The sequence below is a fragment of the Dermacentor albipictus genome, chromosome 1 (assembly GCF_038994185.2).
Source record: "Dermacentor albipictus isolate Rhodes 1998 colony chromosome 1, USDA_Dalb.pri_finalv2, whole genome shotgun sequence".
NCBI classification, from domain to species: Eukaryota; Metazoa; Arthropoda; class Arachnida; order Ixodida; family Ixodidae; genus Dermacentor; species Dermacentor albipictus.
In genome coordinates this window covers 201,558,974-201,578,140 of record NC_091821.1, presented here as the reverse complement: position 1 = coordinate 201,578,140, position 19,167 = coordinate 201,558,974, and the positions used below count along the sequence as shown (strand labels likewise).

The following is a 19,167-nucleotide window of genomic DNA, read 5'->3' as shown; positions in this document are numbered from 1 at the left end:
TACCTGCATATGGTTGCATCGTGGGCTTATGCCTACGACGTCCTTATGCCTACGTCCTTTCCCTAAGACGCCATATAGATAAGCGGCCATGAAATGAGCCAGTGACCGCGCTCAGCTGCCGGGCGCCATATCCACAGAGCGGCGGATTGTTTCCCATTTTGAGGCTAAATTGTGGTGTTTTGAGACCCGTTGCAAAGTTTATTTCCAAGGTGTATTTATTCGCCACATCTCATAGCCAAGTACGACCTCACACTTTCATTTCAATTCACTTCTATGTCGGAATGCAGTCTGGCGTGGACATATAGTAATTCAAGTGGAAGCTGGTAAAACAGGACCATGGTTAGGTTACAACTTTATTCTACAAGTGCAGTTGCCGGCTTTTGTGGAGCAACGTCAAGAATGTGAGGAATAACACAAGTAGTACTAAGGGATGGCTGCGCTGGTTGCCGGCCGTGCAGAAGCCGAGACCGAACCTGTGCTGTTGCTCTTTTATGATTGCCTTGAGCGTGGGAAGATGTTCGCCGCACCCAGTCGCTTGCATGGCAAACGTCAGGCAGGCGTTGTAGCTTCTCACGTCACTGAAAAGATCAGCGTAATGAATTAAGACGGCGGTAGCATCATTACGAAGTGTCTAGATACCAGCTATATAACGCAACCTACGAATTCTGTTTCCAAGAGCATATGGTATTCGTTACGCGATGGGAACGTTGTAAAAACATCCGCTTTCGTCGCGCTTGCAGCTCCAAGACCCATTACTAGTGATCCGTTATTTTAAACGTTAAATAATTAAAAATGATGAATTACTTACCTGCAGATGGTTGCGTCGTACGCTTGTTTGCTTGAGATTAGGTCATTCTGCTTTGTCAAAGACTGAGGCCACAAGGACACCAGCTTTGTTAATGTGACATTGCACTTGTTCACCTCACTTTGCAGATCAGCACTGTTGCAGGCTGATTCTTTTTCTGCGAATAAATAAAAAGTAATAGACAAAAGTGACATTGATGACTGGGAGCATTCGCGCAACTGGGACAACGATTAGGACTCGCCAGGAATCACGAACTAGATCGATTTAGCCCCCTGCGAGTGGTATTTGGCCAGTCATCTCAACCCCTTTTGTGTGTCTACTACGTGAAAGAGTAACACTTACGACCAGCCATGTTGGTCGCCACGGAGGAGTTGGCGCTGGCGTTTCTGTTAAGCAGTCGTTCCACGTCCAGCTCAGGCCTGTGTTTGATGTGTTGGAACATAGCCATGTTGTCGGGGAGGCCCGATATCACAGACTCGTCGTCAGGCTCGTTGTCAAAGAAGTACTCGTCCTCATAGGCAAGCTTTCGTCGCTTGTCGCGCTTAGCATGCCTCGTCTTGCCCACCATGAGGGGGTCGGCCACAAGTTTCCTGGCCTTGCCATCCCTGGTGCGCAGTTTCCTGTGCCGGCGATGGCGCCGGCGGCCTGTGCGTGGCCTAATGTCTGGCTCTAGGTCCGCGAAATCTTCGTAGTCCTCTAGCTCCCGCTGGTTCTTCCTGTTCAAGTCATGGTACTGGTAGCCGTCAGACCGCAGCAATTCATAGCTGTCGTCGTCACGGAAGCCGTCTGGTTCTTCCATCAACTTGCCAGATGGGCTCATGAACACTGGTTTCTGCCTTTTCGAAATGAGCTCGTAATCGTCGTCTTCGTCGTAGCTTCCTCGACCACCGGTCTGCTTGGACATGTGCGTGTTTCGGTTCAGGTAGCGTCTCAGCACGTTCTGCTTCAAGTGCTTGCCGATTCTGGGGGAAGCCACCTTGTTTCTCGACATCCTGGCCTCGCCTCTCTTCCGCACTCGCTCTCCTCTGTTTGGACCACTGTCACCAGATTCCTCGCAGTTTAAGCTGTACGCATCCTGCAGTATGCGCTTGTAGCTCCTGAGTTGGGCGTTGACGCTCGGCTCCCCGACGCAGTCGGTGCCTTCAAATGAGGACATCAGACACTCCTGTAGTCGTGTGACGTATCTGAAAACGAGCAAAAGTAACGGAAATTACATTATATAAATGAATATACGCGCACTGAGCCAAACGAAACCACTACATAACCGCGCTAAATTATTAAATTAAAATTAATAATTAATTAAATAATTAATCTAATTTAATTATTAAATTAAATTATTATTAATTGTGGCTACAAGGCTTTTCCTTTGCACTACTGTTAGTGCTTAGTACTGGCCAGTGGCCACTCGCTATGGTTCGGCAAGTAACAAATAAGTTCACAGGTGAACTTCAATGTTACGAATTTAAAAATACACGTCGACCTGCTATTCCCATGGTATACAAAGGATACCGTATAATTGAGCGCTACAGATCAAAGTTAGTTACCTCGAGTTTTCAGGCGAATCTAAATTGAAGTTACAGAATTGGCTTTGCATTCCGTTCACATGTAAATGCGGCCGCCACGTCGTGAAAACACACAGCATTGTGCCAACCATCTGATCACTATCACAGCACGAATAGAGCCAAGGATGTAACGAAAAGTGGAGGAACTAGCGTTCAGCTTACGTTAACTGCAGCGCTAAGCATTCGAATACAATTAAAGTTCCACGAAAGGGAATGCGCAGCTACCCGTATGTAGCTAGAGGATCAGCATTTCTGTCATCGCTTGTTTCTTTTTTGTCCTTGCCTGCGTTAGTGCTGTGCTTTCAACACATGAACGTACACCGATTCCCCAAATTACCACTTTTGTTAATGCTTTTTGAAACGCTTATGTATAAACAATAGGTGCCCTTTAAACAATACGTATTGTTTCTATGATCCCACCCCTGTCTGTATGAAGCAAAATGCGAGAGATTTCTGTAAGGCGCCTACCCGCAAGCAAGTGACTTAGGTAGTTCGTTTTTAACGTAGCCGTCGAGGGTATTCTGGAACTGAAGGGCACAGGTGAGGGCTCGTTTCATCACGGCTGTGTGCCGACACTTGGTCTTCATGTGAGGGCCGAGCGCTTGGATGCTCATGGAGGCTGAAAAATAAAACAAAAGCTTCTCACAATACGAACTAAGTGGCAGTCTTGATTTCATGAGGTTACGCAGAAGGGTTTATTTGCCAGTCGTGTGCTCCTAAAGTTCATTTTCTACGTGACACCTACGGGGAAGGGATATGTTTCACGTCCGCCGCCGTGGCCGTGAGAGAGAGAGAGAAACATTAATTTCATGAATGGCGCTGGCTAGCACTCCCAGGGCTAGATCTAGTACACATGCACAACTATAGCACAAGAAAATTGAGGGGGAGACAGTCGCTGCCATAGCTCAGAAGCTAAAGAACATCGCATGCGTAGTATGGATGATGTGGGTTTGGCTACCCACATCTTACCAGACCGTAGGCCATCAAGTTGTCTATGCTTCAACTTTCATATCCCTTTTCTTTATGTTTTGAACGTTTCAATAAAATGGACAGCTAATTTCCCCTGTGCTTTCCTGGGCTTCCTTGTCTGTCGGCCTAAGTATGGTTGTCATAAAACCCGAACCCCTCGCTTCCCCTTATTCTTGATAATTTATTGTTATTAAGAATTAATATATTAAGAATTTGACGTTTAAAATCAGTCGTCGTATTTCTACAATACACATTTGGTTCGCTGCGTTCTCGAAATTTGGCCAACCAGTTCAGAACATTCTTTCCGAGGACCATGCGGACACACTGCGTGTGCAAACATTCATTGGCGTTTCATCACGGTTCTGTATATTACGCAAAACTACACTGAGACGACCAGAGTATTGAACTTGCGCTATTTTTGTCCTTCGGCTTATAAACTTGAGCCCGCAGTAGCTGAAACATGCGAGCGTACTCCTCCTTAGCTATAGGCCTCTTATGGTGAGAAGTGTCGAATGAATTTGTATGTTTTAACTAAAAGATGTGCTTATTCATTGTATTCGCCCGTCGCGCCATCTACAGAACACGAATTTTTGCGTTTGTGCGTGCCATTCTTTTTGAAGATTTAAGATGTCTATCCACAGTAAGCCCGAAGGGAAATACGTGGCGTCTATTCACAGCAACCTTATTAATCTCTCTGTCTCTCTGCTTGTGTGTTTGTGTGCGTTCATGTGCACGTGCGTGTGTGTCCCTGCTGTCCTCCGCGGCCGAGAAAAAAATAGAGAGCAAGGTTAGGGCTGGTTAACGGGAGCTGAAATGTTGGAAAGTAGGTGTTACACTATCTCACCAACACAGTGCAGTGCAGAGCTATGGGTCACGTTAGCCAAAACGAAAAGAAATCGAGAAGGGATTCTCCAGTGTCCACCTTTGATCGCCCTCCGTATGACGTTGACTGAATTAAACCGTCACAAAAGGATCATTAGCGCTCGATGGGCGGGCCTTCCTTTTCTGAAACGCGCCCTCGTTATTCACTAACTCTTACTTATTACGTTATTCACGAGCTCTTACGTTATTCACGAGGTCTTGATTTCGCTGCAATACACACAATCGGCGAGACGGAGCACAGTGGTGGTAATGAGGGCGCGCAGAACCTTCCAATTATCGAAAGCGAGAGAAGCCTAAGGTTCAGCGACCCGCAACCTCTCACGCCCGCCCTTTTTAACCAGCCCTAACTTTACTCTCTACTATACGCTTAGTGGCATAAACTCTACCAAGCTGCATTAACTATTTTCTGCCACATTTACATACGAAAGTAGCTATTGCTCTGACGAAAATAAGACTCCTAAAATAAAGGTTCTGTTGAGTGACACCTCACAAAGGAAGTTTTACAGATAACAGTTTTGTCGTGAACTTGGAATCTAACTCGAGACATGACGTAGTCAGAGCTCTGTCTAACCGGAAGGGCAGAAACTCTCTACGTGAGGGCACCTTATCAACAACTGTGAGCGAAGAAACTGTGATATTACAAGCCCTGTAGGAATTCGCAAAGTGGAGGTGTATAAGCAAAGGTTGGCACACATCTACATTTGATCATCTACATTTGATGTAACCTGCAGCCTTTACTTCGTCTCGTTCGATATTCGAGTGGACGTCACTTCTCCTTTCACGAATCTATCTAATATTTAAAAAAGTATATCTGATCCGTAAGTAACTAATTAAACTATTTAATGTTGAACTTAAGGAATAATAAATTCTCGTAGAACTTTTGTTGCAGAACATAATTGGTTGTATTACAAGGTGGCAGAAGGGGAAGAAAGGGGGTTAACCGAGGGGCCCTAATTTTATTAGTCATTTCATAAGAAGCCAACAAACACTGACACCAAGGACAACATAGGGGAAATTACTAGTGCTTAATAAATGAAAGGAAGAAACGATAAATTAATGGAAATGATGAATTTACGAGTACGCATCGTGCAGTTCCTACTCAATCGGTTTATTTACGTGAAGAACGATAACATGGCAGTCATGGTGGTTCATTATAGCGTTTGACCACGCGTAATAACCACAGATATTGCATACCCTAATCACTACTTGTGTAGGGTGTTGTCCATACGGCGAAGGAGGCTTGATGCCAATTACTGCTTATAGGTCATAAATGCAGGCACTGCAGACTGTGCTAATGGCAAACGTTGGAATTCATACTGCGGAAATAAGGAAGCATCAAGTTCCGTGGGCTGTGCGCTTCGGTCCAATGAAATTTATGCAGGCAGCCGAGTTTTATCTATTAGCTTTATTCTCCCCGTCTTTCTAAAACATAAAAAATAATAGATTCTGGGGTTTTACGGGCCAATTTCTGATTATGAGGCACGCCGTTGTGGGAGACTCCTGATTAATTTTGTCCACTTGAGGTTCCTTAACATGCACCCAACGCACGGCGTTTTGGTCTGTGGCACTGTGGTCTGCTCGCTTCGTTTTAATTTCTTTGGCAGCACGTTTTCTTGGTCGGGTCGACGAAAACTTTTTATGACACCGCACTGCGCCCTTTACCTGCGCCTTAACTTAACTTAACTGCACCTTAACTGGATAGACAAGATCGAATTAAATATGTGTGATTGGTTTCATTTCTATGTGCCATCCTTCCCCAAGCATCTTCTTCCACATCTTTTAAAATCAACGACAGTGTTGTTAACAATCCAGTAGAGATTTCAGAAGCGTTTAATACATATTTTCAGTCAGTGTTCGCCTCGGATGATTCCAGTCTTTCAACACATACAACTAACGATTCTTATGCAATTGATGATATCAACATTAGCAAAGAAGGTGTTTTGAATCTCGTACTGAACTTAGACACTAAAAAACCAGCCCGCCCTGATGGAATTCCGAATTCCTTTTTAGTACAGTTCTCGCTATGGGCATCTAAATATCTGTTCATTATACGTCAGAAGTCCCTTAATAGTGGTGTTGTGCCTTCTTCCTGGAAAAGAGCTAAAGTACTACCTTTATATAAATCTGGTGACAGACAGCTCTTATCTAACTATAGACCTATTTCTTTAACTCCGACCTCATGTAAAACACTGCAACACAATCTATAAGCATATAATAATGTTCCTTGAAAATAATAACCTATTGAACAGCTTTCAGCACGGCTTCAGGCATGGTTTTAGTACTGTAACCCAACTTAGGGAGTTCACTCATGACCTTTCTCATTACATCGACTTAGGTAATCAGATTGACACCATTTTCATTGACTTTAGTAAAGCTTTCGACACTGTACTACACTCTAAATTGTTTTTGAAACTCCCTAGTATTCTGAATAACCCTCAGTTGGTGTCTTGGATTTCCAGTTTCCTTTCTTTGCATTCCCAATTCGTATGCTGTGATTCTGCTGATTCGTCTGCAGTCGACGTCACATCAGCGGTCCCACAGGGATCTGTCTTGGCCCTCTACTATTCTTATTGTTTATTAACGACCTTCCAGACCATATTACTTCAAAAATGCGCCTCTATGAAGATGATTGTGTTATGTACAGCCCAGTTGACTCACTCGCTGATCATCAGCGCCTTAAGGATGCCCTTGTTTCATTTTGTAACTAGTGTGCTACCTGGAAAATGAGCATCCATTTTGATAGAACTGTTATAATGTCTTTTCCTAATAGACACATGCCCGTATGTTTTTGTTTTGATTACATTTGCAATGGTGTACCACTAACAAGAGTTTTTCAATACAAATATTTAGGCGTCATTTTTACACCCACCTTGTCTTGGTCCAAACATGTAGATTACATTTGCAGTAAAGCGTTAAATAAACTTTGTTACATGCGCCGGACTTTGCTGCTCCGAGGGACACTGAATTAGTAGCATACAAAACACTGATTCGCTCAATTTTAGAATATGCTTCCTCCGTATGGAACCCATATGAACAATGCGAAATTAATTGTATTGAGTCGGTCCAGAGGAAGGTTATTAGTTTTGTTTAACGCCGCTTCGAACGAGACTTCTCGACGTCAGCTGCTCTTGCTGTATTAAACCTCCAGTTTCTTTCTAGACGGCGGAACATAGAATCTCTGCAGATTTTCTATTCTTATAAGAACTCTCTTTGTCACCTATCAGATCCCTCCCTTTTAACGCCTGCTTGCCCGACTTCAACTAAAGCTTATCGTGCCTCTAATATTAGACCACTCGATCCACGCACTAACAGTTTCGAATACTTCAACTAGAGCTTATCGTGCCTCTAATATTAAACCACTCGATCCACGCACTAACAGTTTCAAATACAGTTTTTCCCCCCGAATGATTTAACAGTGTAATTTGTTACCTGCCGAAGTTCCTCTGTTACCCACTTCTCAATTTTTAAATGCTATTGCTGATGTATAGTTCCTTTACATTTTTCTATTTCTATGTTCCTGTTTCTGCATATCGTAATTAGTTTTACTCGCATGTACACCCACTCCTGCCATAGCCCTAACGGGCTGCATTATGTATAAATAAATAAATAAATAAATAAATAAATAAATAAATAAATAAATAAATAAATAAATAAATAAATAAATAATAATTCAATGCCCTGCCCTGGGCTTAACAAGGCCTGTGATTGCGGTAATTCTGGTGCTGTGATTCCGGTAACTTCTGGCGTTCCGCAGGGGAGCGTACTTGGCCCTCTACTTTTTTTACTATATATTAATGATATTGTCAATGTCGTTAACACCCCAGTTCAGATTCGTCTATTTGCTGATAACTGTGTTTTGTTTAGAGAAATTACCTGCATTACTGACCAATATGACCTTAACTCTAACTTAGACAATGTACCCTTAGAGTACACTTACAATTTAGCTGCAGCACCTTTCCTGAAAGTAACATGCTATAAATATTTAGGCTTAACATTAACGATTGACTTATCATGGAACTTGCACATAAATACCATCTGCTCTGCCGCTTTCCGGAAACTATGCCTTCTGCGCCACAAACTGAAGACTGCTCCGCCTATAGTCGGATACAACTTTAGAAAAAAGGAGAGGCCCCGCCCAGATGACCGAAGCGTGACAGCCGAGTGCCTCCACGACTAAAATAGTCCCGCTAAAAAAATCGTGCTCCTGAAACGCGCAATTCTCGGTATAAATAAAGACTTTTGTATTTTGATGACTGGTTTAGCAGAGCTCTCATGTGCTACAGCACATGCCGGATAGCGACAGAAAAATAGCACCGTGCCTTCTACAACGCTGCCCGTCGTCTGCTCTTTAGCTTCATTGCAAGTCACAAAGGTAGAAAGAGCAGCTCTGCATGGCTTTTTCGCTTGTTCGAATGTACACGGCGTATCTACTACTCGTTTTCCAAGCTTAAAATAAATCAGTTGCTATTGAAAAAGTACTTATATAAAAGAATGCGTTTATCGCTGAAGCACAGAGCTGACGCGATTTGGCCCAGTTCGAAGCGCGGGCGGCCATCTTCTCCGTCGGCGGGGTCACCGGCCGTCTGGCTCATGACGTCAGTCCAGAGTGCGCGCCCATTGGTGGATGCTCGTGTGCATCCGCGTCGGAGGAGTAAACGCCCCCTTTTTTCTAAAGCTGTATCCGACTAGTGTTAAACTACTCTCTTACTTTTCCTTAATTAGGCCAAAACTTGAGTATGCTTCCATAGTTTGGGACCCTCACACAAAAATTAACATTAAGAACCTAGAAAGAATTCAAAGAAAAGCAGTACGATTTATTTACAGTAAATTTAAGGCTCCTGACTCCCCCACTGCATTACTAACTGATAACGTCATTGAACTATTACAAATTCGAAGAAAGTCGACTAGAGTTTCTTTCAAACTTAATTAATCATAGGATAGCCTTAGACACCGCAAAATACGTATCCCCCTTGATAAGCAGACCCACTCGACACCACTGCCCTCATTCTCTAACACCTATTTTCGAAAGGGCTGACACTTTTCGGTACTCTTCTTTTCCACAAAGAATAAATGATTGGAATAAACTAACTAACTGAAGCATACCCCCAGCGCCCGTGAGCTGTGTATCATTTATGTAAATAATCCTGTTATTTCGTGTATTAATTATAGTTGTATTGTAATCAAGTTAAAATTTTTCTTAATCGTCTACCTTACGACCAAACAATTTGTGTGAAAAACGTGTTACACACTTGTTTCATCTTGTTCTTCTCTGTATATCATCTTTGTTTTTTGCTCACCCTGCTTGGACTTCTTGTCCGCAGTATTGTATAAATAAATAAATATAAATAATTATGACGGGCGTAGAGCACCATATAAACACGGTTACATCCTCTTCGCGATTTTGCTGTTAGTGCGCATACTTACAAGTGTTCAGGCGACATTTATGATGCTTGTCGCTCATTGCGTGCTTGACAAACTCCCGAGCATGGGCAAAGATCTTGTGGTTGACGCATTTCGTCTTGTGTTCAGCAATGGCAATACACCTCTGCACGTCCTGCGCATAGCTGAGCGCAATTAAAGAATGTATTTGTAAAAGTCAGCCAGTACATAGCGAAGCCAAATTGCTGTGGGAACGGACTGAAAGTTGCGCCTATATAGCCAGTTCGCAGTCCGAGAGTTATACTATGAAGACCCAGTACTTACAAGAACGCTTTTCCCCCTTCTCCTTTCGTGCTCGTTCACGACTTCTCCGTGGCAGTCACCGGTATATCTTAAGCAATATGACTTAAATCTGCGACTCCTAATTTGCTCATAGATCAAGTTTCAGTCGGCTGAAATCGGCTGTTCGGTTTTCATGAAGGAGAAACAGCATGAACAGCGGGACACGTCGAAGCGCCGACTATCAACACAGGCATTTATTGTGCTACTACAGCACATACGCTAAAGGAAACGGAAGGAAAGGCAGATTGCGAACGAGAACACCAACAACAACCACGAAGAAACAACAAAGAAAAATATTATGCATGCCTACAAAAGGCCTTTAGCAAAATGGAGCAAGAGCGAGTTGTCACTCGGCCACTCAAATTTTACAGTCTGGGCAGCTGCAAGTGAGCTGACACATGACCTATTTCAGTGCATAGCAAAAGCCTCGTGATTTCACGAGTTCTCATGTCACGGGCCAGTGGAAACAACCAGGGAGCTGCCCTTATAGATAAAAAATCAATTACGGTTTCTTGATCTCACGGTGCACGCAGGTCATGACCACACTTGCTGAACCTACGCCAAGCGCATCTTACTATTCGAAATATGTAAAGCACGCATAGCCCACGCCACGTTGAGGAACGCCGTTGTTCGGTCATGACCTCAAGTTGCACGGTGCTCAGCAGCGATAATAACGCTTAACGTACGCTGATTTTCCCGAGTTATTTCTGTCCAACATAGTGGAAATTAGCCTGCGTAAGTTTCGAATCCGAAAGACTACGATGAAAAGTGCATGAAGCGTAGTGCAAGCAACAATGTTGATGCCATTTGCAAGAAAGCGAACGCAAATTGCCCCTAAGACATGGCCTGCGACAATCCGCGTGGCAAACGCATCGTCTCCTGAAAAATTCAGGCCTTTGCCACGGACAACGAGGTCATCGTTTTAATGGCTGCCTTCGCTAACATGCTAATAACAGGAAGCTGAAAACAGGCAGCCACTCGGCCGTCAATTGTGCCAAATGTTAGTTAAAGCCGGCCTTCCACCACGCCGCAGGTATCGTGACACACGGGCTAGTGAAATCCACGAGGCTTTCGCTATGCGCTGCAAAGAGCCGCCATGCGTCAACTCGCTCACAGTTGCCCTGATTGACGAACAGATTAACTCTACGCGACTGTATGATAGCTCGCTATTGCTTCGTTTTCAAGGCCTTTTGCAGGCACACACGTTTGGTAGTGTTTTCGTGAGTCTTTCGGCTTCTTTCAGCGTGTCCGTTTTGGTAATGAATATCTTGTACTGTCCGCTCCGGTGCCGTTTGTTGGCACTGCCAACAACCAACAAGTTCCTGTTCGGATGCTTCTGTTCGTTTTTTTTTTTGCGATAGTAATTATATGGACACTGCATGCGCATTTCCGCCGTCGTCGTCACCGTCGCCGGGATTTTCGTATAAAGTCGAAGTAGTATAACATCGCGGGCGCGTGCTATATGCCCGCCGTATGCTGTGGGTTCGAATGAAAGCGTGCAAGGGTGAGCAGAAAAGGAACAGACAGTTTTAGTTGGGCTTCCTCAGCAGCTCTGCGTACGCAGTAAACCTGCGGAGGCGACAATGAGCATGCGCAGTACGCAGGAGCACGCACGGCTTCTTGCGTGCGCCCGCAGCTTTTCAGAAGCTGCGTAGTGTTCGCCGCGGGCTTTGCGGGACATTAGACAGTTTTAGTACTGCGTACGTAGCGTACGCAACGACGTTGCGTACGTAAGATCGCTGCGTTCTGCAAACTGCGCATGTGCAGAACGCAACACAAACGCTACGAGATGCGTACGCGGCCGCTGCGTACGCACGCATCCGATTCTTGCGTGCGTACGTAGGGAGCCTTGCGTGTTGCTCTCGTGGTTCTCGTTCGTTCGGGAGAGCGCGAGACAAGAGTTTCGAAAAATGGCGGTGTCGAAGGCGACCAGCGGAAGACTGTTCTTTTCCGTGGCGTACGACTTGGCTTTGCTGCGCAGAGTAAACGCGCAGAACCCTTTCCAGGATCCTGCAAAGTGGGAATGTATAACCAAAAATATGAATTTTGCTTTTACGAAAGTCTTCAGCGTGCGCTGTTTGCGCGAAAGGCTCGACCTACACTTGGCGCAGTTCATCGGAAATGACCGTGCCAGCCCCAGAAAGCAAGTGTTTGGTCTTTATTTTTCTCTATGTGATTTGTGCATTTCATCCGCATTAAAAGTAGAGTCTCTTAAAGGCCTAAACATAGTTCGACGAAGCGGGAACGCGCCCACACGTTACATCACGTTAGTCAGATCAACAGCGTCTAGTTTGGACGACGGTTCGACGTACTGGTGGACACGGCCAATGCGCTCGGACGCGCCCGGCGTCTAACGCTTGCCCTCTTACGTACGTAGGCATTTCGCAGTACTAAAAGCCCCAACGCGACACGCGCTCCTACGTTCCGCAAAGCCCTTGCGTGCTGCGTACGTATCGTCATGACGCAGTACTAAAACTGCCTATTCTCCCACGTTCTCGCGCGTCCACGAGAGCGTATTTTTCGATATGGCTCTTGCCGAAGATATGACTCCGGCTTGTGGTTTGACTTCGTGGCGGCTGATATTGGCGACACAGTTTCAGGAGCTGGCATATGGCGGCGCGTGCAAGCACTACCGGCTTCTGCGCGTGCAAGTAAGCAATCTCCTTCCGAACTTTCGTGTCCGGCTAAATATTGCCGTTTCGGGCGCGAGCGCTTCGCTACGTACGCACGACTTCGCGCGGTGTGTACGTGGGTGGTTGCGGACGCCCGACTAATGCTGTCTATTGTGGCTCGATCTGTCAACATAAGGCCACGCGGGCCTTATGTTGACAGCGATCTGCGGTGGGTACTCAGGTGCGCGGAGGGCTGATGGCCTCGCCGTGCGCTGTGTTCTCGCCGCTTAGTTCGCGTCGAAGCAAGAGGAAGCACGAAGGGTTCCCTCGCTGCTGCTGCCCCTCTTTCTCGAGCCAGCATTTTGGCAGTGTCCGCAGTGATCGAGTGAGATGCGTTCATGTTTGCTTGTGTGCGCGTGATACCATAATTTAGTTAGTAAGCGGTCGTTTACAAGTTTATACGCCGATAAAACTACGAGTACAATCCTTACTTCGTACAGCTCTTTACCAATTTGCTATCGCAATCGGTGCTTCGCCTTTAGGGCTAAACTACGACATATTTCTTTTCTTTAGCTATATCCTACGGATATTAAGCTATAAAAACATATATTTGTACGTCTACCAGTTACCTTATTTTTCCGTGCTCGTTCAAGGACATCTAAAGAGTTTTTTTTTCTTTGATTCTACGAGTACGTATTGTAGATAAAGAATCGTAACATTTTACTGATCGTGTCATCCTCATAAATTTTTACTTACCTACAAGTGTCCGCTGCTCCAGACCATACCGACTTCGTGTGTTCATCAGAGAGGGAGAAGTACGTGACACAACACATCATGATTTTCTTCAGTGCTAATGCTTGATTACATTCTTCAAAATTTAAGGGACCTGGAACAAAAAGACGAAGTGGACGCTACCATATCCGTATAGAACGATCCCCGGTAAAAGCTGCTTCGTTCTAGATAGTCTGGCACATATAGAAAATTCAATGCCGAAGGAAGGGACACTTTGACAAGAGCGGGCTTTCTTTATACACCGAAAATAATTACCACGCAGCATGTATGTTGCCACAAAAAATTGGATCGATCGTTTCTGAATCCCCTCTACAACACAACGAAACGCACTTGGCCTTAAAGGGACACTAAAGTGAAAAATGATTTCTTCTCCATCAGTAAATTATCGTTCAACACCAAAAACACCACTCTTATAACGATAAGACGTTTGGTAAGCCAGAAAAAGCGCAAGAACGAAATACGGGTGGCGACGCCTACTTGAGTTCCCGCACCTGGGGGCTGTGACGTCTTGGATTTTGATGGCATCTTCTAGGGCCTACTAATTATATATAACGGTACAGATTGACTACATTGTGTTTTAAAGGAACCAAATACTAAACATTGCAAGTTTCGGGAACCTTTATTCAGCCAACGCGGGCCAAATGCGAACACATACTTTGCAATCCCTGACGTCAAAATGACGTACCGGCGCTGGGGTTTCGGCGCGAAATTCAAATACTGATACTTTGACCTTCATTTTCTCATCTCACAATCAAACTATTTTTTTAAATGACTGCCGGCAGGGTTCTCAAACAATGCTTCATTAGTCTAGGCTTATTTATTGTTTCGCTTTAGTGTCCCTTTAAAGTGAATATCAAAATTCTTGAATAATTGACCTGTTAATTAACTAATTAAGCGGGATAGAAATATTTGGAGGAGCGCCACATGACAGCAAACCATATGTCGTCGGTTTCACCCAGCTTCGGATAACAACATTTTTAAAGTCCTTGGTTCTAATTTCGTGAAATACTCTAATACGTATATCGAAAAAATGAAACTGTTGCTGGCACATTTTCAATGCTGCTCATTTAGAATGTGCTAGTGCAGCATGGTTTTTGCCTTTCCTTTTGTTTTTCTGCCTATCGTTTTTGGCTAATGATGCCCTAATGTGGTTTTGTCCATTTCTCGTCACGCGTTTTTCTTTTTTTCACCTGTTCTGTTTGAATACGTGTTTCTGTCATTTATTCACAAGCCATAAACGGTGTTTGCTTTCCTTGACAATCATACTGAGGTCATTGTGACACTTTATATAAGCCGCCACAATTGCTGCGATAGAGGCCACGGCCGAAACTTTAGTGAAGTCACTGCTCGTTCCGACGTGTTTCTTCTCATTTTTGTTCGTTATACTGCAGGATTTGTGAACATACAGCCGCGTACATCAGAGAACACAGTCCATAAACTATCCGAGTTTTCCCCCTGGTTCTGTAGCCCTCTGTAGAGCCCATAGTTGCCTAACTGGTCCGCAAATAGCCGATAGTGCTTTCTTTACACATCTGGCGCCGCAAGGAAACCTTGTTATCGATCACGATATAGAAACTTGTATAAATATATAAGCTGTGCGCACGTCCCTAGTCGTGTCCCTAAAAAGCCCGCAATCCACCTCAAAGTTGTGGAATAACTTGAGGCAGCGCTGTACACCTGGTAACATTAGGCTGTAAAGTCGCTTATGTAAAGATTGCACGCGAGTACACCCGCGCATTGAAATTCTTTCACATCACAAGCATGTTGTCGAGGACAAATGAAGCTCGAACGACATATTAAACAACAGAACATTTCTTAGAAGCAATACCTCAAGAGCATGCACTGTAAAAATTGCACACCTGTAAGGGTGTTTTCTTGTCGCACTGGTAACAACGTTACCGTTAGGGCCTTAGAAAAAATTATAGAAGGCAATAACGGAGCTCTAATTAGACGGGCGATGACAAAAGACGTGGTTGAAAACTATGTAATCATTCCGACAGCCTTGGGCACACAGAAATATCCGACTGGATAGTTTCATCTCTCTCCATGTGAAATTCACTTCACGGATATATTCGTGCGCCCAAGGCTGTCAGGATGATTACATAGTTTTCAACTGCGTCTTTCAACTCCGTTGTCGGCCTCTGTAAATTTCTGTAAGGCCCTAACGGTATGGGTGTTGACATTGTGACAAGAAAACACCATTAAGGGTGTAATTTTTTTTACAGTGTGTCTTCACACACATTAGTTATGGAGGGCTACTCATGTCTGTACTAAATCCCGCCAGCGGCGGCCGCATGTCGGTGGGGGCAAAATGCAAAGATGCCCGTGTAGCGTGTATCACGATTTTGGCACGTAAACCACAGAATTAAATTTTTGAATGCCTATACTAAGATAATATAAACCTCTCACTAAGCGTCCAAACCGAACTCCCATGGAGAATACACGAAATGGCGAAAATAAATGAAAGAATGCGCTATAGTTAGCCCTAAACCGTTAGCGCTTCAATTGCCCATGGTGCTATATTTCCTGTAAGCCCACGTTGGCATGATGGGACTCGTAAACCTGGTCTACAGCCCATCTGAGGCCCTGCACTATACAGATATGGTGCGATAACGCGGAGGTTGTTATCTTCTTATATCAACACCTCTGCGCCGCTGCACGGGTTCTATCGCGAGGCGGACGCGGAGCGTAAGTTTGCCACATAAGAGAGATTCAGACTAGAGTACCCAAGCGTTGGGGTAAACAAGCTCCATTGTATACAGGCTAAAGTGGCTCAGCACACTGAAACACGGGGACAAAGGAAGGCGCATTGGACGCACCTTCTTTGGATGCGCTTTCTTTTGTCATCATGTTTTCCTGCGCTCAACCACATTTACTCACGATGTACCAACAAGCCCACATCACCACCTTTGCCCATTGTAGGCCCTTTGCATTCTTTTGCACGCCAGGTGGTTAGTGTACCCCAACGCTTGGACACCTTAATTTAAAACTTTCTATTGGAACTAGCTGGACAGCTTGCGCGTGTCGGCGCCGTACGATTTCCGTTGATTTTTGCTGGGACTGTTGATTCCTCTTCATAAGCACCTCGGAATGAAGAAGGGTTTCATTGTAGTGCCTAAAGTTGCCTGCTGGCGAGGTCACAGACTGTCTGACAAATTGTAGGACAAACTACGAAAAAGGAATACTAAATTTGAAAACGAAATCAACGAGACATCTTTCCAAGAGCATTTCCTGCAGACAAAAAAAAAACTAACTTCATGCCGCGGTACCTGTGAAGTAACGCAATCTCAAGTTTGGTGCTCATTTGGAGGCGTAAATAAAGGCACCTTTCTGAACACACCGATTTCACAACATTTACTGCGCCACGACTGCCGCAAGAAATACTGGTTTTAGTAATCCTTAGCAGGTTAAACTGGAACTATGCATCACTGTAAAATGTTTACACCCTTAAGGGTGTTTTCTTGTCACACTGATAACACCTTTACCGTTAGGACCTTACAAATATTTATAGAGGACGACAACGGAGCTCCAAGTACACGTGCGATGACAAAAATGTAGTTGAAAACTATGTAATCGTTCTGACAGTCTTGGGCCCACAGAAATATCCGACAGGAGGGTTTCATATCTCTCCCTGTAAAATTCTTTTGTCGGATATGTCTGTGCTCCCAAGGCTGTACCAGTGCGACAAAAAAACACCTCTAGGGAGTAAATATTTTTACAGTATGTATGGTGCGAAGCATGTGTTTGTACCACGACAAGCCCTCATGTCTTTCGAAATCAAAAGGGGGACATGTAAAAATAAGATTCTGTAGAAGATGGGTTGGGAGTACATGCACCACCTGAATTTTGCCGAAAATTTTCTGGCAAAAATTTGAAGGACGCTTAAGCTTTGCCTTTAAGAGTGGAACGCAATAGCATTTAAAGATCCCTGACTGCCTTTCACGCTTCCCGGCAACTGCAGCTTATGTAACCGTTATGTTTACCGGGGAACTCTGGCGTCGAACGCTATGCACGAAGGCGAGCTTTCTGGTAGAAACGCTGCCTCTTGCGTGGGCCGCGATGCGGCGGAGCCGAGTGCCATCTGGAGGTGTTGCAAAGAACCGGGCGCGCCGCTTTATGGCCTTTGAGATTTGCGCGGGACGGCGCGTACAAATCTAGGAGGCCATGGCCGCTCTATGAAAGGTAGAAACGCTGGAAAAGGAGTTTGTGTTTTGTGATTTTCCGCGTAACTGAATTATGTCTTCTCGTATATTCAAATTACAATCCGACGCTATCATGTCTGTTGGTTGTGTGTAAACCGTACATTAATATTTTTCTGACGTATCTTACCTAGAGAAATTCGATTAGCTAAGTAACTTCCTTGCGTTACATGGAGGGCGTGCGTGCTTGGGTAAGCGTGGTTCGAAATTATTTTTGCCGAAGCGATGGTCGACGCGCGACGCCGATGCCGGATTTTTGCACAGGACCCTTAACGCTATCGCGTGAAAAATCTGCGCTATGTCCTCTGCGTTTCTCGCAATGTCGCCAATGTCACCTTCAACCCAACTACAGCGGTAAAGCGGCAGGGACTACTGTCATTATGAAGCAGACAGGGTGACTACGCGCATGCGCTCTGAACGTAGTAAAGTCGGTCTGTTGTGATTTTTCCCGCAAAAGAAGTCAAGTATTCCGTGGTACCAATGCTGTTGTTGCAGGTTGGTACATCTTACTCCTTCTCGTGAGTTGAACTACGCTAATTGAGGAAGAACGTTCAGCACATATCCGGTTCAAGAAAGCTAGGAATAAAAACTGAACGTACTCATTGCCGGAATGCATTTGACACTGTAGATGTTGATCATTAGTTCGGACAGAATGTTCACGGTGATGACGAGTGGGTCCTTAGTTTGGTCAGTAGTGTCGCACTTGAGCTCCTTTCGTGCATCCTCAAAGCACTTCTTGTAGTCGTAGTAGCACCTGAGGCAAAGGAGGACGCATTATGTTAGTGGGCCTGTCAGGCCGTACACAAAAGGCCACGTGATGGTGCAGAGCATAGGTTTCAGCGAGGAAGAAAAGCATCCCTACGCGCTCGTTCTTGCAAAGCGTGGCATACAGTAACCTACATAGAGCACATCTTTGTATTAATTCAGTGCACAGAGGTTTCAATAGCTCAGAATAGACCTTTATGGATATCGTTTCTAGATATTAAGGCAGCTTACGACAACGTAGACAGGGAATTATTATGGCCTATCCTCAAGCACGAGGGCATATATGACGATTTCGTGGAGCTTAGGGAGAGATACAGTTCAATGTCTCTACAACGAAGTCATCTGTACAAAAAAAGATTTCGTCTCTCCAGGCCGCATTTCTATACGCTATGTGTATTGTGAACGCCTCGACAGCGAAAATCTCCACAACGAAAGAATATGGGCGACAACGACGGCTGATTCGTTGCTTGCGATTTTCGATTTATTGACGGCATACGGCGTCAAATAAACTTTAAAAAAATTAGTTGTATTGTGTATCTGGAGCAAGCTAAATGCTTGATTCGACGGTAAATTGTCACTATGACACTGGCTCCAAGATTGCTACGCCTTCCCGAAATGACTTCATTACTTGTGTTTCTACCGCAGACTCAAGTGCGCAAAAAAAAAAAAAGCGAGGTCGTTCAGAGGATACTGAATTTTTTCGTCTTTTTTTTTTAATTCCCGGCGCGACTGATCTTTCCGCAGAGCGGGCACAGCGAACGCGCTCGGAACGAGTCGCAAGGAATAGTTGAAAAGGGTTGGCTGACAGCGCCGACGGTGCGCGCAGGCGCAGGGTGGAAGCTCCCCCATTTCGAAAACTG

The 19,167-nt window shown here is 44.8% G+C and overlaps 1 protein-coding gene across 1 annotated transcript in view; it reads right to left on the bottom strand.

Annotated features, from left to right (window-relative positions):
- Nucleotides 1-335: 335 nt before the first annotated feature.
- The window catches only part of LOC139054130 (uncharacterized), a 102,608-nt gene continuing 83,776 nt past the window's right edge, over nt 336-19,167 (bottom strand). Inside the window, exons 22-28 of the mRNA XM_070530730.1 lie at nt 18,142-18,296; nt 13,308-13,437; nt 9,643-9,782; nt 2,836-2,986; nt 1,148-1,989; nt 809-962; nt 336-578 (exon numbers count right to left, since the gene is read on the bottom strand). Of these exons, the coding sequence (XP_070386831.1) occupies nt 359-578; nt 809-962; nt 1,148-1,989; nt 2,836-2,986; nt 9,643-9,782; nt 13,308-13,437; nt 18,142-18,296 (1,792 nt within the window). The 3' untranslated portion in view covers nt 336-358. The remainder of the gene's footprint in view (nt 579-808; nt 963-1,147; nt 1,990-2,835; nt 2,987-9,642; nt 9,783-13,307; nt 13,438-18,141; nt 18,297-19,167) is intronic.